The following is a 22,516-nucleotide window of genomic DNA, read 5'->3' as shown; positions in this document are numbered from 1 at the left end:
GAGGCAATCTAAAATTGGTTTCTTTTTCTTTCTATGAAGTGTCCCGTCTTTATTATTAGTTTGTCTATGATATTATTCATATACATTTTTAACCCATTTTGAAACGATAACCTGGAGTTTGAAAATAAACTTTTCAGAATCTAGGTTAAAGCAGTTTTAAACTGGATAAATCTTCAAAAATATAAATATAAATTATTTTGGGAAATTACCTCGCTAGACATTTTGTTGAAAAGTTAATAGATTTAATCGTCGATTAAGTTTTTGTTATTTTGCTGGATCTTAGAATGCTACTATTGAACCAACAAAAAACGGAAGCTCTACTAAACCCAAAAGCACCCCTTGGATATAGATGACGGCGATTTGTATGAAAGGCATCGATTCGATACAGAAAGCCAAGCTTATGATTGACCTTCTAAATATTAAAGATCGAAATTCAATAAAAGGTTTTCTTATATCTGGGCGTTTCCTAGTCTAAACAGCGCCAGTGCTTATACTCGACATAAAGGGCAATCAAAATTAAACAATATTTTTTACTAAAGTGATTAAAAATTGAACTAAAATTCTGTAACAACTTTAAACCTATAATGAAATGAGATCTACCTGTCGTTGTGAAAAAAAAAATTAAAAAGTTGATATGGACGCACGGTTTCATAGATATTAGAAAAATGTGCCCATGTTCATTACTTTTCTAATTACAGATAGAAAATATTGTATTTTAAAATATTTGACTGTTAAACTTTGAACCTATAAAAAAGGAAAGAGTGATATATTTTTTGCACGGATCCAATGTTTAACCTAAACTCAAAGTCAAAGCTAATGTTTTGAAGTTAATGATTTACTATCTCAATTTAAATCTTCAGACAGCTGCACCTGGAAGCTTAAAGTAGTTGTAAAGAATTTTCTTTCTTAGTTATTATAATGTCTCCAGGTTGCACATTTTAAAGTTTTAAATAACATTTTTGTTTTTTTAATTGCACTAACCAGCCATAGAATTTAATCCTTACTGACTTTTTTCCTTACTGTTGATGATTGCGTGAGAAGAATTTTGACATCTAAATTCTTTTATCTTTGAGGGTTGATTTATTTTCAACTTCTTGAACCTGAAATTATACGAAAAGCAACAATTTTGGTTATTTGTTCATCGGATTATTAGACGAGCTAAATTTAATGGGAAGCTTAAACTTCAGATCTGAAAATTATATCAAAAATTATAAAATCCTAATCACCGCATAAATCAATATCAAAATACTATAAAAATAAATTAATTTTTATCGTAATAAATGATTTTTTATTTGATCTCACCTTTGACATCTGTCTCATCTATAACCTCGCCTTTGGTAATTACTGTCACATGTTCCACACTAATGTTGTCCTCCACCGCCGTCGTCTCTGATGGAGAACCCAAACTACCATTCTGCAGAACAAGTCTGTGGTGATGGTGATTGTGATCGGCGGGTATTTGGGCTGTTGGTGGTACAACTGGCGACCAGTGGTGATGATGATGAGCTAAAGACATCTGATGAACTGGCACTTGAACGGGAATACCTTCGGGAGTGAAACACGATACGCACGGACCGCACGATGGATCCATAATGGGTACGAATTGATCTGACATCCATTCAAATGAAAATGCTGGACCAAGTGTTTGAACGGGTGGAGCGCTGGTTGGCGTTGGCGGAGTAGTTGTTATGCAAGGACTCAGCTCCTGGTGGGCAGAATCGGTAAGTTTCTGAGCGGTTTCGGACCATGGGGGACTTGGATTCCATTGATCCATAAAATCCGGGGGATCACTGGGCAAAGCTTTGGTCAGCAGACGTGGTCTTGTGGGCACAACAGTGGCAAAAACCACCGAGCTACTGTGATGATGGTGGTGGTGATGATGCAGATCCATGCTGCCATAGTGAGTGTCTAGATCGGTAATTGACTCGGGTGAATGATTCTCAACGACGTACAACGGTTCTAGCTTGCCAATTAGACGTTTTTTCACAGCAGGTGGTGATCCCAATCGCATGCTATTGTAATTTGAGCTGGACCCCGAGCTATTGGCACTATTGCAACGCATCTCGGATTGACCACCAGGTGATGTAGCTGACGTCGATGTTGTCTGAGGAGGTTGTACTTGGCTGTAATCAACTGGTTGGCTCTCTAGGCGATACACAGAGGAGTACGTCGTTGCGTTTTCGATTGACGACGACGACGTCGTGCTCAACCCGTGACCGTCAACCAAACCATTGTGATGCTGGATCTGGTGGTGACTACCATCACTGCCATCATTGCTACTCATCACATGATGTGACGTAGGTGATTGCTGCGAAGCCGAAAGATGATGATGATGATGGTGGTGATGTCCGGCTGATCCTATGCCCACGGGTGAGTGGTATCCATATGGCACATGAGATGACGATGGTGGCGGTGGTGGTGGAGGCGGTGGATATCCATGGCCAAGATTCGCCGGCAGTGTTGGCGAATGATGATGATGGTGTAGCTGATGATGGTGATGATGATGATGGTGTGGATGGGTTGGATGATGGTGATAGTACGCAGGTGTGGTCGGTGGAACACGGGTTGGTCCTTCGAATGGCAATCCAAATTGGATCTTCGATTGAACTGAATAAAAATGATACAGCCAAGAATTTGCAACCATCACGGACGCTTCACGTTCACTAAAAAAAAAAACATAAACAAAATATTGATGAGCTCTTAAAAAAGAAACCTTAACATCATTTAAAATTAAATAATATTTTATAGTTCAATGTAGGTGATAGCAAATGTAGAATTGTTAGATTAAATTATGGACAAGACCCTCTGCTTCATTAAAAATACATATTAGCCTCAAATTTAATTCTTTGTGGAATGAGAAATTTCATCCCGAATAGGGTACAATTTATCAAATCTAAAAGAACACATGGTTTGATTCGAGCTGTAAAGAGTAAAGAGGTTATAAGGAGCAGAGATGTAAGGTTCCTGATTTATAAAGCCAACCCGACTAAGGAAACCCGAATAAGTTCAAACAAGCTAGAAACACCTGTAATGGTCATATTCGACAAACAAAATTTTTGAATGATCAGAAATGATGGCAAAAAATTGTACAATGTCCCAAAGGTAGTAAAAATGTTTGGTCATTTGTAAAAAACGTACGATACACCACGTCACCGTCGGTTCAAACGCTCGTCCACAATGACACTCCTTTTTCAAGTCTGAAATTCATAAAATCAATGCTGGTGTCCCCCAGGGCTCCATTTTGTCTCCGACTCTTTTCCTCATATTCATAAATGATCTTTTGCCCGTCACTTCACTTCCATTAAACTGTTTCGCCAACGAAAGTACCGTCAGTTTTTTTATATTCGTTTCTAGACATCCTTGTCCTTCGGATGTGGATCTTCAACGGCAGCGTATGATAAGCTCATTAAATTCTGATATTGGCAGCATTGTCAAATGGGGAATCAAAAACCGTGTAGAATTCCATGCTTCGAAAACTCAATGCTTTCTCCTACCGTTAAAGAGTAATACACGCCCAATGCCGCTATCTATGAGAGGCACTTGCGTCCAGGAAACTAATCAATTGTCAGTACTCGGTATGTAGGTATATTACAGATCACCTTTTATGGAATAATCACATAATTGATATTGCCGAAGGTGCTCAGCATTTCTCCGACGCGACCGTGCAAGAAATTGTTCTCCCCTTCATCCGTCCAAAGCTTGAATATAATTCGCATATCTGGGCAGCTGCCCCTAAAACAAGTTTAAATCTCTTGGACAGAATTCGAAAAAGGGCTTTAAAAATGATAGGCTAAAACACCGCCACAAGGTCTCATGCCTTTCCTTGTTTACCGATATTTTTACAAATAATGTTCTGTCGAACCAGCTCAGTTACTTAAACGATTCACCTCTAACACTCGATCTTCCAGGAATGCTCATCAGTATAGTCTTGAGCTCAATTTCGGGCGTACTGTCAAGTATAGAGATTCTTTCTTAAGTCACACATCGATAATGTGGAATGCTTTGGCCAACTCGTAAAGGATGGCTTTACAATTCGATATGTTATCAATGTTTAAAGTAAGATTGAGATTACAACTTTCCGCGGTTTTTATTCTTTTTTTATCTTGGATGGCTTTAATAATCACCTTCCTAACAAAAAGGGACTCAGGCATTTCGATGACTTTCAGAAGGTAGTCCGATTGCATTTTCAATGGTTTAATGATAACGTAATTCAGCGTATTCGATGGTAGGCGAAACATTTTCTTAACATAGAGTGTTTAGAGTTTTTCTACAGTATTATACTTTTTGCAACCTCGCACTTGACAGCCATACGAATAATGTCAGGTTTTGCTTTTTGCACTTTGTCTGTAAATTGTTTTAACATGTTTAAATTTCTTGAAAAGATCGAGGAATTTGTATTCACTGTTAAAATCAATGTTTCTATGGAATAATAAAGCTTTGATAGAAACTCCTGCAAAATCGACGCCACCTGGAAGGTAGTCATAGAAGTCATTGATGAAAAGCGAAACAATGTCAGGCTCAATGTACAACCTTGCCTCACTTCTGTTGTTGTTGCGTCCCAGTTAAAAAGTTCCACACCTTTCTACATTGCCAACTGAGTTCCTCTATACAACTCTTCGAAAACATCACCAAATTTGAGTGATACTCCTAAACTATACAAGTTAAACAATAAAGCTTCACGATTAATTGTGTCGTACGTATAGACATTTCTGGGTTAAAACTTTCAAAAAGGAAGAACTAGTTTTAGCCGTGTTTGTGAAAAAAGTTGAAGGGAAAATTTTAGTTCTGGTGAGGAAAGACATTCAAAAGACTTCAAAGCAGATAATAGCTGCGTTTTAATGTCGCCAATGAAAGCCATTTTCGCTGCTTTCCATTGGTGGAATTTGTAAATGCTAAGCCAAAGATTATAATTTGACTGGATGATGCCAAATTTCTCTTGGGCCATAGACAACGTCACGGATAGAACCATACGGTCAAATCCAGAGTTTTTCAAAAATATTCCTCGAAACTAGCAACACCTTAAGTTTATTGCATTGACAAATCTTCTCAAATAATTATTTTCTCCTGCGAAACAACCTTAAGGAAAGCAAACGTATCAATATATCTACTCTTTCGTTCATGAAGTCAAATCGGGATAATCTTGAAAATTACAGATGTATTACTAACAATATGAGAAGAGTGAATATGAGACTGCGGAACAAATGAATTGGCAGTTGCATGTAGCCGTGGTTTATCCAAACTTGATTGGTGTAGCAAAGTAGGATGCCTTCTTGGGCAACCGTCAATTCCAGGAGTTCTGTCCTTTGCAAAACTCTGCAGCCGTGTTTAGACGAATCCAAACAAGTGGAGTCACAAGTAGAAGTCTTTGACCCTCTCGCAATGCTTTGAACTGAAAAAACACTGATGTAAATGATGTTGTTTTTTATAAGAGTTCCTTCACAACAATGGCTGGAAAACAGAATTTTCTATTGTTTGTGCTTGATGAGTCAAAACTTTCCGAAAAGATTTTGAATGAGCTTGACATATTTTTGATTCAGAATGAACAGAAGCTAGTCGCCTTTTAAGATCTGGATGCAAATCAAATACTTTATTTAGAACACTTGAATCCTTTTTCTGTCAATCTTGGTATAAACCTGTGATAAGAGTGGAGGCTAGGTTGGTCATCATATGCTATCGTTTGTAAGATTAGCTTTATGAATCAGACATCAGAAACGTAACCATTTACTTTTTCTGCACATAAGCGAATCTTGGGATTACTCTTTGACGCTAACTTTGGAATATTAAGTAAATCTGTAGTCAAATCATGAATAAGAACAAAAATGACACGATGGGAAGTGCGTTAGCATCCGATGAATATTTTAATCGCTCAAACACAAACTGGTATGCTTCCCTTCCAAAGCATTACGAAGGTGAGCAACATTCTCCTTGTTGCTGAATCTTTCTTCGACTATTGTTCAATTGAGAACTTCTTTAAATTAGGGCTCTCATCAAGGCCTAAATCTTAAATTTAATTTTGTAGTTGTTAAGAAAATGCTTATTTTTTTAGTTTTCATAGTTTTTCTTGTTTTTTTGTAATATTATTTTTAACTTTGAAATCTTCTGAAATTATTTTCATTCAGATTTAAAAACATGTCAAGAAGCATTTAGTACTGAATTTTTTTAAATTTTGTAAATCGTTGTATATGCAATATACCCATTTCAAGTTTGTTTTTCTTAAAATGTTATTTTGTATTCGATTATAATTTGTTACAGAAAATAAAATTGTAAAGACACGATATTAATAATTTGGAAGTTCTTAAAGCAGTGCACTGTATTTTGGAGCAGTTTCAAAATATAGATGATGGTGGCTTTCAGAAGAAGCCAAATACTAGACTCTAGTCGTAAATAGATAAAACAAAATATCTTGACATCTTAAACTTTAATTTAAATCAAAAACTGTTGTCCATATAATAGTTGTCTAGAAAAACTAGGAATATCATCACTGTAAAGCGCATTGAATTAAAAACACAAAACACACATATCTGTTAAAGGAATTACTTCAAAATTGATGTGTTATACTGTTCTACATTTCTTCCAATATATTGTAACAATATTGTGGTCATTCCACAAGTAAACCCAAAAACTGTATGTCCTTCATAAAATCACCTTTGAACCTTACATTCAGATAATTCTTTATGGTGGTTTCTGAAATCATAAATAAAAATGTTTGACAATCGTTTACAAACAAATATGGTTACTTTTTGGTATCTCATAGATCCATAAGTAAGTATATTTCACTAATCCTTGTGATAAACATGGTGGTCAACAATGAAGACCAAAAATGTTTCTGTAGTTGTTTTTTTATTTTTTTTTTACAGAAGAATTATTGTCAATGCGACAGAAGCGCGCGCCACAAAACGAAAACTGATTTATTAAGCCACCATTGTTAGTCGTCGTTTTTGTCATTGTTATTGTGGACCATCTTTAACCATTATAAAGCCACATGTTCATTCTTACATAAAGACACAACCAGCAACTAAAGATACGATGAAGGTTTTGCAAGCGCCAAAGAACTTGGTTTCATTGTTTTTTATTTTGAAGATTTGCTGACGAAATCTGACGCCGTCGTCGCTGCGCCGCCGTTGCCAAAATCCATAGTTCACAGAGGCTACCAACATATATGGCAATGGAGCTCTTATAGAGTTCATTCACCTTTGATCTGAATAGAAATGAACTTGTGTAAAGTACAATACAAACGTCACGCAATAATAACTCCTTCATTAAATAATAACAAGGAGAAATAATAATTTATTAAAGAATCATTTGACTAGTTACAAAGTGCTCTTAAACCTAACCTATTATTATTTATAATAAATTAGTCCCACTTCGTTTTCCTAATCATATCGATGATGATGGTTCGTCATTTGCAGTTACAGCAAAAAAGGAAGGAAGGAAGGAAGGTTAACCCAAAGCCTTGGTTTGGCGTGTTAAAATCCCCGCTCTATATTTAGTCTTAAACGTGGCTTATCTATTTGGTCGATGAAATATTTCATCAGCAACCAAAGAACATACAAGACAAAAAAAGACAACAACTTTCAACTTAAAACAAAAACCAAACCTTTCGAAGTCGAAGTCCAAGCATAAATGTACAATACATAAAAATTGGTTCAGGTCATATTGAAGGAGTTGGAATGATGGCATGTTCTTTAAATGGGTTCTGTTTTTTGTTTTATTTTTGTATTTTGAAATACAAACCACCACCGCTAGTCCATCTCCATGATATTTGGAATGCCAGGGCGTTGTATCGTATAGAAAGATTGCAATATGGGCGAATAAATGGCAATAAATTGAACACTTAATCAGTATCCACATAATTTTGTTCAATTTGTAAAATGAGAAAGGAACGTTTAAGATGAGTGATAACACGAACTAACTCCGACACTTGAAACACTTTGACCAAAGATTCTTCTCATTTGTTTTTGTTTTAATTTTTAAAGGTGTTAGGATTAAAAGTTGAACAAGTGTAAATTTAACAGCTCAACTTTGTCAAAAATGTCCGAAGAAAAAGCATTGAAATATTACAAAGCGCAAACTTTTAGATAATAAATGTTTAGATAACATCAGCTTTGGGGACTGTGGAGCGTCATGTACATATTTTCGTTTTCGTTCAGATACTGAAGATAAATCAAAATAGATGTTGAATTCGTGTAAAATTTTCTTCAAACCAAAAACAACACAATAATTGCGGATGTTTTAGACCCAAAACTTTGTGTTTTGAAGATCTTAAATAGTACGAGGCATTACCAGCTTTTCGCAAGGTTTTTAGGATTTCAATTATTTTTAATTTAAAAAATGTACTTAACATTAAAATATATTTCATTACTTATTCAAAAAATTGAACATTTCTAAACATACAAAATTTATAAAAAAAAAAGTTCTTACGTCAACTCTTTTGTTTAACGTGCATCTGTTAAGTGAAGTTCCTTGTCAGAGTGAAAATTGCCATTCAATAAAATTACTATTGACGGCTGGGTCCAAGAGAAGAAACACAAAACTCAATGCAACATCACTTTGGCTCCACAAAGTCTTCCTGAACTTATAAATACGAGTTAACCAGTTTCAGAGTGTTTGCACTTAGTTGCAATTGTACAAAGTCCAGGTTGTCTTATATGAGAGTGTTGGCATCAATTGACTGATAAAAACTTCTCGAAACACTGTCCGTTTGCTGTTTGTCTGATTGCGTCCTCTTCAGCTGCGGTTATTGCAACAAATCATTCGGCGGCAGCGGCATAGTCCTATTCTATAGGTATACAACTTTAAGGATCCAATAAAACCAAAAATCAGCAATCTTTCTCTTTAGAAAAAAGAAGAGCCTCTGAAAAGTGTTATTGCTGCGCTGCGCGTGTGTACTCGTTTATATTATATAGCAATTTTATTGCCATTGGACTATTTTCGATTTGTGAAGATTCTCGAAGCCTAAATTCAAGCCCCCTGCCATAAGAACATCCCATCTCGGTTTGGTGTTTGGAAAAAAGAAAAAGATCCCAAGTTCAAGCAACCAGAGCCAAGTGTTTGTTGCTCACAATAATATAAGAACACAACACTTTTCGTTGAGAAAAACAGAATGAGACAGAGCTATACTGCCTCTAATCAGATTGCATGTCGACTAATTCGACTTTTGCGGAAAAATTATGTTCGTCCAGATGCAATCAAAATATAACCCATTCTTTGGACTGTCCCGCGCTTAACTTGGCGCGGCGGATGGATGAAGATGGCCTGGCCTGGCCTGGTTGTACGAAGGACCTGGTTGTATACGAACGACCAAATGACCAAACGACCGTCGTCGACCAAAAACAACGCACGGATGAAGACGAACCGTCCTTCTTCCCATTTGGGTTTGTGTTTAAAGTACTCGATGAACTTCCGAAATGAGATCAAAGTGGAATTCAAGCTGTGTATTATAAATTCTTCATTCCCCTCTGACCGTTTTGTGTCAGCTTAAGACAAAATATAGATACCCATAATATCTGCTGGCTCAACGACTCAACGTGCTGCTGCATCACTGATGATGAACTGAGCTCTCGCTTAGCGCTTAGCAATGGCTTTTGCACAAGAAACTCTTCAAATGGGAGCAAAGTTCACGCCTGCATAACTCTTAACGATGCTCGTCATGAGCATTTTTGCGATGAAGACTTGACTGCACAGCACATGGTGAGTTTCTGAAATGCTACTGCTGATGGATATTTTTGTTTTATTAAGTTTGACATTCGTTATGGGGAGGTAAATAACAAAACAGTGGTGTCGAAAAGTGGTGTTTTTTAATAAATGGGATACGCTTTGAAAAGCTCACCAGTGAGTTCTAGAATCTTTCGAGTGTTTTGTGTTAAGTTAAGTTTAAAAATAATAGGGACCAGATGCCGATTGTTTCTATGCCTTCTATACTTCAATGAACAAAAGTCCTTTTTGTATTACTGGCCAACTCCAGTGCCCGTTTTTTGATGGTGAGTTCGTACGAGACTCTCAGATGCACAAAGACAATAAATATACATTTTTTTAAACCCCAGTGTGTGACATGACGCAAACAAAATTAAATGTAAAATGCCGATGCCTCATCAGCAACCGCATCATCACTATAATCGTCGTTTGCACAATCAAAAGTAGATGGAGATCAAGAATCCTCAAAGCCTCCTCTTCATCTTCACTCAATTAATCTCCTTCGTTTGTGTAGTGGGCATTGTCAATGCCCATGTCCATGCTCACACAGGATGGCATTAAGACCGTCTTGCCTGCAACTGCAAAACTGCATCACATCATCCTCTATTGGAATCAACACTCGGTATTTGTCTATCCGTCAGTTTATAGTCAAAACTATTCATTCTACATAAGATATGTATGTATGCTTCTTCGGTGTGCCAATGATTGGTATAAGAAGACGACGCAGCAGCCCATCCACGCTTAGTGATGAATGAACACCGCGCAGGTCGCGTATAACCCAAGATAATCGTATGTTATGACGCGAGTGCAACAAGAACAACAACGACAACGTCAACGACGAGGAACGCATGGCACACACAAAACGTTGCCGACTCGAACTTGATGTCACTTTGTCAAATGTCATGTTTAAATGAGGAGATGTTTTGCGTTAAAGGGAAATGTACATACATACGCAAGAGGGAGAAATCAGACGACCGGCGGACGACGACGACTCACAAAAGCTATAGCGCGTAAATTTATGTTTCATGATTTAGATTGAAGACGTTATTGTCGTTGTGTGGACAGCAAATATGCTTCTAAACTTCTCTGCTCTAGGTCTCCAGATGATGTGCCGCTAGTCAATTATTTTAATAGTTTGCTCGTTACGAAAAGTAAAAAATTAAATCAGTGTAATTTTTACTTTATTAGTATGAATCACATTTTATTCATTTGGTAGTTTTTGAGAAATGTGTGATGATAAGTTGGGGACTTTTGGTATCACTGGAACCGACTATCCGAGTGATAATGGCTTTTCCTACTATGAATTCAACCTTAATACTTGCGCCTATAGAAATAATAGAAATACAATCAAGTCAATTACAGATATTTGTTCTTTAACCGTACTACGCGAATGTGGAATGATTTTCTACATCTGTGCCTTTCCCAGTCATTGCAATATGAAAGAAGAATTCAAAGCCAATATTCACCGAAATCACCTTTCAAACAATCTCGTCCTTTCCTAATGAGTAAACGAAGTCTTGGAATAATAAGGGTAACAAAACCCCTCTAAGTATGAGCTTCTTTAAAAAATGGAACTGGATCTAACGTTTTATACGGAATCTGAATGTTTAGTTTTTTTTGGGTGGAGCAACAGACTTTTGAGAACTAGGGCTTAGTGACTTACAACTTTTAACCATTCCAGTGTAAGAGTACTGTTGTTAGGGATAGAGGGGACCTACAGTTTCATGACAAGAATTATTCTTTGAGAACTTGTCAATTCCTCGCAAGAGGCAGTACCCGTGGAGTGAGAGAATTGGACCAAACGAAGAAAAAAATAATGTACGACGAAGGGTATACCCCCTGTTAATTTTCAGAATAGTGAGCTGACACACAAATTTTGATATAGCTGTTTATGACATTGGTCCTATAAATAACCAAGGTTTTTGACCAAAAGACCTCAACCAATATTCCAATATTCTCAAATTCTATCCATCATCTAGCTTTAGTCTTTGAATGTAAAATTTTAAAATATTTTAAAAGTAATACAATTAATTCATTTAAATACAATTATAATAAGGCAAATTTTTCTGGTATAGCGCGTTATATAGACCATCTATCGTTGCCATCAAATTCAAATAATTTTGACTTAGCTTCATTTTATAATACTTTTCTTGTCACTTTAAAAACGGCAATTGATATTTTTGTTCCAAAAAAACTAACTAAAAATAACTCAAAGCCACCTTGGTTCAATAAGAGATTGATTAATTTGAAGAATAAAAAGAATAAAACTTATAAAATGCTGCGAAATTCTGGGTTAAATGATAGTTTGCGGACTAATTATGTTACTCTAGAAAAAAGTTTTAATGTGTTAAATAATTTCCTTTATAAGAATTACATATTTGCAATCGAATCTAAATTAAAAACTAACAGCAAAACTTTTTGGACTTTCATCAAGACAAAAAAAAATAGTAATGGAATACCAAAGAATATGGAATATTTAGGTTCACAATACACAAATTTATCAGACATTTGTAATGCTTTTTCGAATTTTTTTCAATCAAATTATCTAAGTTCAATTCAAACTGACAGTTTTGAAAATGTTGATTCTAATAGCAGCATCAACATTGGCAGCATACACATTTCCTTACAAGAAACTGAAAAGGCTTTATCTGGTCTTACTGAAGATACTTCTGCCGGTCCCGATGAAGTTCCAGCTGTACTTCTAAAGAATTGTGCTTCTTCGATTGCTAGGTTTTTGTGTTTTATTTATAATACATCGGTTGAAAAAGGAGAATTTCTGAGTGACTGGAAAACTTCCTTTATTACTCCAATATATAAAAGTGGTTCGAAACAAGATATTTCAAATTATAGGCCAATTAGTAAATTATCAGTGATTCCTAAGTTGTTTGAAAAACTTATTTGTGATAAACTTAGTTTTCTGTTAAAAGAAACAATATCTCCCTATCAACATGGCTTTATGTCTGGAAAGTCAACTTGCACAAATTTAACACTTTTTACAAACTATGTTCTAAATAATATCGAAAATGGTTATCAAGTGGATGTAATCTTCACAGATTTTGCAAAAGCATTTGACAGGGTAGATCATAATTTATTGATACATAAACTTAATCAAACAGGTTTTCATTCCAAAATGCTTAATTGGTTCAGTTCGTATCTTAAAGAACGCACTCAACATGTTAAAATTGATTCTACAGTTTCTAAATCAATAAGGGTGACATCTGGAGTTCCTCAAGGAAGCCATCTTGGTCCTCTCCTGTTTCTCATTTTTATTAATGATCTACCTTCTGCTTTTTCTACCTCATCATGTCTTTTGTTTGCAGATGATCTTAAAATATTTTCATGTATTAAGAATCCGTTTGATTGTTATCTGTTACAAGAAGACATTAATAGGCTTTCGCAATGGTGCAATAAAAACAAACTTCTTCTCAATGTTTCGAAATGTCAAAGTTTTACGTTTACTCGTTGTTTATCTCCTATTTTGTCTGATTATGTTTTAGAAGATATCGTGTTAAAAAAAGTAAATGAAAAGAAGGATCTAGGCGTTATTTTTGACTCTTACTTAAGATTCAACAAACATGTTGATTTTATAGTCAACAAAGCTAATTCAATGTTAGGGTTTGTTATTCGGAATTCGAAAGATTTAAAAGACCCGTATGCTCTTAAATCATTATACATCTCATATGTTAGATCAATTCTGGATTATTGTAGTGTAGTGTGGAATCCCTGTTATATCACGTACTCAGTAAGAATTGAGAGAGTCCAAAAGAGATTTACTCGATTTGTTGTTAAAAGGCTCGGTTGGAATATAGAAAATATGCCTCCTTACAATTCAAGATGTCAGCTTATTGGCTTACATACTCTCGAAAACCGTCGGAAAATATCTTCAATCATATTTATAAGAGATATTTTATGTTATCGCATCAATTGTTTGTGTTTGCTCAATTTGATCAGTCTTTATGCACCAAGTCGTTGTCTAAGAAACCGAAATCTAAATCAATTGTTCATACAAGATTATCATACTACTAATTATGCCGCAAATGAGCCTATTAATCGCTGTATCAAAGAGATTAATGCTGTTATAGTTGAATTTGACTTTAATTTTCACTCTACAAGAGAAATGTTCAAAAATATCTTAAATTTATATTTTATTAACAAATAATGTATGTACATATATGTAAACAAGTTATTGTAAGTTTCGTAGTCTGTGAGAGTAATTGTAACTCGATTGATGAATAAATAAATAATAAATAATATGATAAAAAAACAACAAAACCGTGAAAAACTTTAAAAGTATTATTAATTTCAACCCTGGTGGGCTAGTTTCTTCCCTATAAATGCCCACTACGATATGAAGCTTACTGATTTTTTTTCTTTCTGGACCCAATCCCGTCTTAATATATCCTTTCCTTTTCATTTTGGAACGATATCTTGGAACGTTGATTCCTGAATCGTCAATGCGTGCACTAGAATCACTGAAATCATTCGTGTAATCCAAACGAAATGGTTTCGATAAATACGAGAGCAGCCAAAAAAATATCCCATACTGATGAATATGTGCAACTAGCACTAGAACGAGAAATGTGAGGCTGAGTTCGCTCGATTACGGGGAAACACAAGACGCAAATCTGTCACCCAAGGAAAAATACAAAGTATCCGCCTTCTTTCCAGTGATTGACCAGCTATCCGTTTTTCTCACTGAAAGGTTGCATGGCTATGAAGCTGTACGTTCGAGATTTGGATTCCTGAATCACATCGAGAAGATAGATACTGAAAATTTGCACGCTGCAGAAGAGGCATTGGTGAAAGTGTATCCGGATGATTTAGAGCCTAGTCTTGGTAATGAGTTGGTTCAATTTGTGTCTTTGATTGACTCATACAAAAAGGAAACTTTTTTACTACCAAATTCTCGAAAATCAAAATTTCAGAGCTACATTACCTCGAAATTGAATTGAGAATGTATTTGGTTTTGATGGTAAGAAATTGCACTGGAGAGCGCTCATTTTCAAAAATGAAAATTATAAAAAATAGTCTTCGAACTAGCTAAAAAGGATATCAAATATCTCCTTCGCTTTATAAAAATGGTTCGACTAGTGAGAAGTAACTCTTAAGATTCATGTGGTATCACAATGGGCCTTTTCTTTTGGCCTAAGTGTGTGGATTATGAATTCGCAGCCACTTTAACCTAACTTAACCTAAGGTTTCAAACCACGAATGGGACAAAACCGTCTATCGAACCTTCCTCTCCTCAGCATTGAAAGCGATTTACTCTGAGAACTGGATTTCAACCAAATCATCCACGATTTTTCGGCGAAAAAAGCTCTAAAGGTTCCGTTCTTTAACCCTAAAATTTAATTTTACATAATTCTTTTTTCTGTTTATATTTATATGTGTTTATTCATCAACTTGGTTTCACAATAAATTTTTTATTGAAAAACTCGAGTGAAAAAAATGGTTTACTTTATTTTGAAAATAATTTGGGCGAGGGTTCTTTCGCTCCTTTATTGCCCCGAGGCCTCTGGATCCCTAAATCCAGCCCTGTTAAAAGGGTTCCTAGCACCCGTAGCTTTCACTACTTCTTATAACCGAAAGGTTTTACCATTATGTTTTAAAAATGCTTTTTGCCAAGTTGCCTAGTTCGAATGAATTCTAGCCGAAAGTTGCAATTTTCGGGTTTTTGCATCTTCATATACATAAACGATGCCTGGTATGCCCCTTCTTATCCATCGAACTGTTTCGCTCGTGAAAATATAATCATCATTTCATATTCGTTTCTAGATTCACATCCTTGTCCTTTGGATGTTTAACTTCAACGGCAGTGTAGGTTAGGCTCATCAAATTCCGATTATTAATGCTTCAAAAACTCAATGCTGTCTCCTGTTGTTAAAGCTTAACCCACCTCTGATGCAACTATCCATGAGTGATACTATAGCATCCAGGAAACTAATCAACTTTCAGTACTCGGTATGTGTATCACAGATCAGCTCTTATGGAATATAAATCACATGTTCGACATTTCAAAAATTCTGCTAGGTGCTTAGGATTTCTCCGATGCGATGGACAAAGACATTTTTCACCCCTTCCGATCTGGTTGTAATTTACAAAACCTTCATTTGTCCTTGAATATGGGCAGGTGGCCCAAAAACAATTTAAAATATTTTGGAAAGAATCTAAGAAAGGGCTTTAAAAATGATGGGCCATGGAACCACAACCGAAACAATTACAAAGGTGCAATATTGCGCTCACCAAAAGTTTGAGACCTAAATTGTACAACTCCAACCATGGCTAAACTAGACTGTCTATTGTCTATATATCCAATCCATTATCCATATGTGTTTAAACCTTGAACCATAGCTTAATGACAAATAGCCCATCGAACTTTACTTCAAGTCTAATAAAGGGTGATTTTTTTGCAATTGTCTTTTTGGCAACACGTTTCGTGTTTTGTTTCACTGTCAAACATCTTCAATTTGGTCTATAATTTAACCATGAATCGTCTCACGAACGAACACTGCTTTTTTTATAATATGCGCACACTCATAGCTGGGAAAGACAGAGTGTGGCAAGGCATTCCACATTCGCATAGTTCGGCTAAAGAACGAATCTCTGTACTTGACAGTACGACCGAAGATGGGCTCGAGGGTATATTGATGAGCATTCCGGTTGAACGAGTATTACGGTTGAACTGTTTAAGGGTAGAAATGCAGCTGGCTATTTCTCTAGAGCATAAACCATTAAAATAACGGTCAAAGAGGGTGAGACAAGAAACATTTCGATGATGTTCAAGTGACGTAAATGATTTTATGATGGTAATATCACCAATCAATCTAAATGCTCTACGTTCAATACTACCCCAGAGGCTTAAGTAAGTAAGCACAAACCCAGATATGGGAGTTATACTCAAGCTTTGGACGTATATAAGTCTTGTAGATAACAGCTAGATTAGAGGGGAGAAAAACTTCTTGCATCGCCTTAGAAAACCCAAACATCTTGCGGAATTTTTGGCGACATCTGATAGAACTATCATCAGCGAAACAATGTATTGGATTAGAAGATGCAGATAGGAGATCATTAATAAAAATAGGAAAGAATGTTGTAGATAGAACAGAGCCCTGGGGCACACCAGCATTTATTATGTGGTTTTCAGACTTGAACTACTTGTATTGAACGTTCCGAAAGGTAATTATTAATCCAATGAAGCAGGGATTCGTGAAAACCGAAAGCACGCATTTTCGATAAGAGAGCTTGATTCCAAACCCTATTAAATGCTTTCGAAATATTAAGTGCAATAATCTTACTTTTTCCAAAACGATGTAAAGATTTGCTCCACTGTTCGGTGAGATGAACCATGAGATCACCAGTGGAACTATTGCTGCGAAAGCCGTACTGCCGGTTATAAGAAGCCTTCGGTCTTCGAGATATTTATTAAGCTAATAATTTACCAGCGTTTCCATGACTTTGGAAAGAAGGGACTTAAGTGCAATCGGGCGATAATTGGGGGGTGAGGAAGATCCGCCTGTTTCGGGAATAGGCTGGACAAATGCAGTTTTCCATCCGCTCGGAACGAGGCCAGAGGAGTAGGACAGATGAAAAAGCTTGCCAGCGTTGAAGAACACCTCTTCAGAGCAATAGCGGGGATATCATCCAGACCATGTGTGTATTGATGTGTATTAAGATCGATCTTTTAGGACTCTTGCCACAGTACGAGTGCGGAAAAAGATTGGCCCATAGAATCACTAACGCATTCGATGACAGGCGGAGTCATAACACTAACTGGAAGGGTTGAATTGGCGGCGAACTGCCTAACGAAGAGATTAGCTTTCTCTATAGAACTAAGAAATGGAATGTCATTGACAACGAGCGTGGGAATCGAGGAAGAGGAAGAATTCCTCATGTTTTTTACAAATGACCAAAAATTTGTACTGCCTTTGGGACATTGCAGTATTTTTGTCGTAATTCCTGGTCGTGTAAAAATTTGGTTTGTCGAATATGGGCGTTGCAGGCCTTCCTGGCTGTCTTTAACTTATTCCGGTTTTCCTCAGTTGGATTGGCTTTAAAACAACGGAAACTTAAGCTCTTGACCCTAACAACCTCTTTACAGCTCGCATCAAACCATGCGTTTTCCTTAGTTCTGATGCTTTTAGCCATATTCGGGATAAAGGTTCTCATTCCCAGGAGAATGAAACTTCTGATCATATCTGCGCTGGCATCGTCACTATCAAGGAAGCAAAGTGACCAGTTCAAGATCCTAAAATAATTATTGAGACCGTCCCAGTTGGCTTTCTCGTAATGCCAGACGGTTCTCCTAGGAGCTCTTTCTTTAACTGAGGAGTTTTCACACGAGAAATTTGCAGATATAATACAATGGTTAGATGTGCTTAGAGGAGATAGAACACATATAGTGTACTTATCAGGGTCAGAGGTAAGAAACACGTCAAGGGTGTTTTCTGCTCGACCTACCACGTCCGATATTCGAGTGAGCTCGTTGACCAGCTGAGTTAGATGGTTCAACTCAGTGAAGATCTCAGCACACACTCCTTCTGGTGTTGTCTGGCCCGAATGTTGTGCCATGAAGAATTGTGTACATTGAAATCGCCCATAACAGCGATTTCAGTGCGAGGATAGGACGAAACAATTCTTTGGATGGAATCGAACAAAGCATCAAATTCACGAGAAGTTGATACTCTGTCTAGATTAGGGCGTCGATAAAGGAAACAATAGTGAGTGATTTGCTTATTTACGGAAAATTTAATCCACAAATAAATAAAAAAGGAATTGGTGCAAAGACCATTTTGTGGTAAGAGTTGATAAGCAGCATCACTCCTAATGTAGATGGCGAGGCCATGGTGGGAATCGAATAAAGGAACCAAACTATACCCATGAATACAAAATTCAGCAGGATCGGAAGCCTCACCTATTTGGGTTTCACTTAGTTCCATTACAGCTATCATTGGTTTTCATCATTGTAAACAAAATTGGAATTTTTTGGCAGGTTGTGTATAGCTATCATTAGAAAATTCTGTCATTAAAAAAATTTCCTGATTGAAATCCACCGACAAATTTTTACTGACAGAAATCTGTCATTGGAATTTTGTAAAATTGGAACACAAATCAGTGGAACGATCCGTTTCACTTTTGAACATAAAAGTATCAGTATATTCATTAAAATGAATTTCCCTTCGGAAAATAGAAAAACACATTTTTAGACAAAACCAAAGGCGCAATTAAACTTTTTATCTTTAAAAAAATTCTTTGGGTGATTTCCGATCGATCAGTAGGTATATAATTTTCATTTCTAATCGAAGGGAAACATAGTCAAATATCGGTTCAAAAATTTTCCCGGATCGATTTCAATGATAGCTATAACTGGCTCCTTAGACTATTTTTTGTGGGGCTATGTTGAAGCTCATAGCATGTAGACAAGCCCGCTTCAATTGAAGCATTGGAAGACAACATTGAAGCATTTATTCATGAGAAATGTTGGAAAGAGTATGCCAAAATTAGACCAAGCGAATGGACCATTTGAGGCGCAGTCAAAGTCAACATTTGCAATAATCTTCAAACATTTAATTATATGGACCATACTATCGATTCAAATAAATATTGCATGCATTTTTCTAAAATGTATGTGTTTTTGTTTTGAAAAAACTTTCCTACAGCTTTTAAGAATCGCCCTTTATTTATATTTTCATATTTTGGAGTAGTAAATCTTTCTGAGACAGAAAGAATTTTAAAGTATTTTAAAATTCAACTTACTTTAAAACTTGATTTGTACACACTATCACTGGCTGTTGATTACTACTGTCCTGGCTGTCTCGAACTTGAAGAACAACATGCACCCAAATGAATTCCCCTTGCCGCCTTTGCATTCGGACCAAAAGTATACAAGATCTGTCCTGTTCTGATTGGGTAACTAAAAATTGCATTGAAATAAAAAAAACAAAAATAAGTTCAAAACGACAGAATTAAAATACAAAATTCTTCAAGACACTTACTTAGCCGGTGTTTGTTCTGAGCTTCACGAAGATTATCCGAGTGAATGAGATGATACCAAGACAAACCCTGGATGTCACTTTTGCTGTAACCCAAGTGAAACTCACCACTTGTCAAACCATAAACAAACAATGTCAAAAATATGAAAAATAAATAAAAAAGAAAAAGTAAAAGTTAGCACATATTTTTAAGTCACTGTCACTTTACAATTTTTAAAGCAAAATATACCATAATTTTGAAAGCCTTTAAGGCAAAACTTACTTCTTGTCTATATGTGCTATTTTCATGTCCATTGAATGAATTGTTGTAAAGACATTTGTTGCACCTTGTACAACACACTCCCTGGTCTCGGGCATGGCAATCGGAGTGCATGTAGCCAAAAAGACCGGCTCGTTGCGACTACATAGTGGCAAAAATGACAGGTAATGGCCTTGAACTAATACAACCTAGAAAATTTAACAAACAAAAAAATAAATATTTAAAAATCATATAAAAAGATTTGAGAGTCCAATAAATTTTATAAAAAACACACACAATCCATTCGTTGATTTTTTGTTTGTTTTGTTTAACAAATGTTGAGCGGCTTAGCATGAACCTAGTCAATAATTCATGAGCTTCTAGCAAGCCCAGTGCCAGAGTCAGATTGCGCTTAGTAGGACTAACATAAAAATATGTGGCCGGGAGCGGTAGGACAAGGTATATGTATTGATACGCGCCGCGGAGCCTTGGGTAACCGAATGGCGATGGCGTTCATTCATGGGTCACTTTAGTGTGCCATATGTAAGGGAACATGTGATGTGATGGCGGGTTGGTCGATCTAACTCTTACCAGCAGCGGATACTTTATTTTATTTATTTTAAACATGCGTTTATTTTGGTTGCGTCTGGGCGTTGAGTGTTTTATTGCATTGAATCTTGGTGTAATAGTTGCAAAAAATAAAAATAGACAAGTACACCAGTTAAGATCATAGTTTCAAAGGCAATAAATTATAAAACAGAGGTGAAGGTATAAATAAACAGGCAATACGTACCTGAAATTGGACCATTTACAAAGTTATTAGACATAGTGCTGTGTTTTATTATAATATATTTTTCGATAACAAAATAATCAAGAATATTTAATTTTGAAAAAAGGGAAATTGGTAGAGACTTCTTACGTAAGTCGTAGGTTTTGAGTCTCTTCCAAAACTGTGGTCAAAAATGTTAACCCTGGGGAAAAGGACAAATAAAAGACAACAAAAGCGAAAATCTCGCAAAAGAACTTGAAAAGTGATTATTGAAAAGAAGGGCAATTGGTTTTATAACTTTAATTTAGAACTCTGTAAGACATTATTTCAAAATAAAACCTCGGAACCTTCAAATATTGGATCTTCAATACCAAACATATCGAGTTTTAAGAGAGCATATCGATGTTCGAACGCAAATCTTTTCTAGTAAATCGTTTCGGATAGCTGCTTTCAATTCTTAACGAATGAACACTATAATGTGCATTCCACACGTTACTTACTCATGGCTGAATCACAAACACGCTTCAGCTTCGGGTTCGTCTGCGTTACGGTGGACCTACTTCGAGGTTGCTTTGAATGACATTTATATTATTTCATCCCTCCAAAGAGCAAATATTTTGTTTGTTGACATTTTTGTACAGCTGTTGAGCTGTCAGACAAAGCAAATGTTCAGATAATTGAACTAATGGTTCCCGTTTGGAGTCACATTACGTTACATTACGTTCTTTTTCTTACGATTGTCAAACGAAACGTGAGGTCGAAGCTCCATTGTGATAGCATGCATTGAATTCCTATGGCTGAACTCGTAAACGTCAGGTGAAGTCGAAGCTGAAGCGTGTTTGTGATTCAGCCATTAAGCATTCTAAAATGATCTAATGTAGCCCAAAATGTAAAAGAGTCTTTTGTCTTTTGAATATCCATAAATATAATGAAGCATAGAACCAGAGTTAAGTTAAGAGTCAAAAAAATTCCTTGAAACTATTTTGGCTGTTACTCCTGCTGATTTGATTTTTCGGCTAAGGAAAGAACTTTGACATTTCCAAATATAAAAAATGAAGATCGTTTTTTTAACATTATCGCAGTCTAGGTTAGGTAAGGTTAAAGTGGCTGTTGGTTGGGAAGTCCAACACACTTTGACCAAAGTATGATCCGTTGTGATACCACACGGGTCAGTTGATCAGATTTACTCGTCGAACCAATTGGAGCTCCGAATGAAGCGTAGGAGACAAATAATGTCAGAATTTTTTAGATCGCTGGTGTCGTTGAAGTAGTAGTCTCAAATGTGGATTCTACGTCCTTGTGATAAGGCAGAGAGATCGTCTCCTCCTCCTCCTCGTTCATGCAACTCCTACAACAATCATTTGCAGGGGCTCTAAGTCGAATAGCATGCCTTCCTATTAAGAAGTGCCCAGTCAGGACACGTAGCAAATGTGCAATCTACTCAGAGAGATTAATTGTTTTGAGAGCTTGGCGCTAAGATTAGGCCAAATTAGTTTTGTCGGTAATCAGGTGGTGGTGTTATTCCACCTGAAGTTTGTTTTCTCTATGGTATCTTGCTTTAGCATGAGTTAACATGTAGCTAAGGGATACCTATGCCAGCATTGTGAGCCAGCAGAGGCAAAGTTTTTCCGCTTTTTGCAAGATCGTCAGCTTTGCAATTTCCTGGAATGTCTCTATGGCCCGTCACCCAGAAAAGGTGAATGTTGAACAGTGTAGCCATCTCCGTAAGAGATGATCGATAATTTAGAGCTATTAGTGAGTTATTGGGAGACAGAGTCTAGGGACTTTATATCGCAGTCTAAAGCTGTTGTAATTCTTAGAAAAAGT

The 22,516-nt window shown here is 36.3% G+C and overlaps 1 protein-coding gene across 1 annotated transcript in view; it reads right to left on the bottom strand.

Annotated features, from left to right (window-relative positions):
* Positions 1–1,020: 1,020 nt before the first annotated feature.
* Positions 1,021–22,516, bottom strand: part of LOC129945838 (uncharacterized) — a 238,993-nt gene continuing 217,497 nt past the window's right edge. The window contains exons 7-11 of the mRNA XM_056055775.1: positions 19,945–20,129; positions 19,686–19,792; positions 19,447–19,603; positions 1,303–2,663; positions 1,021–1,100 (exon numbers count right to left, since the gene is read on the bottom strand). Of these exons, the coding sequence (XP_055911750.1) occupies positions 1,087–1,100; positions 1,303–2,663; positions 19,447–19,603; positions 19,686–19,792; positions 19,945–20,129 (1,824 nt within the window). The 3' untranslated portion in view covers positions 1,021–1,086. The remainder of the gene's footprint in view (positions 1,101–1,302; positions 2,664–19,446; positions 19,604–19,685; positions 19,793–19,944; positions 20,130–22,516) is intronic.

Source organism: Eupeodes corollae, chromosome 1 (assembly GCF_945859685.1).
Source record: "Eupeodes corollae chromosome 1, idEupCoro1.1, whole genome shotgun sequence".
NCBI lineage: Eukaryota > Metazoa > Arthropoda > Insecta > Diptera > Syrphidae > Eupeodes > Eupeodes corollae.
Note: the sequence above shows the minus strand (reverse complement) of the source record. Positions and strands in the feature narration are given on the sequence as shown.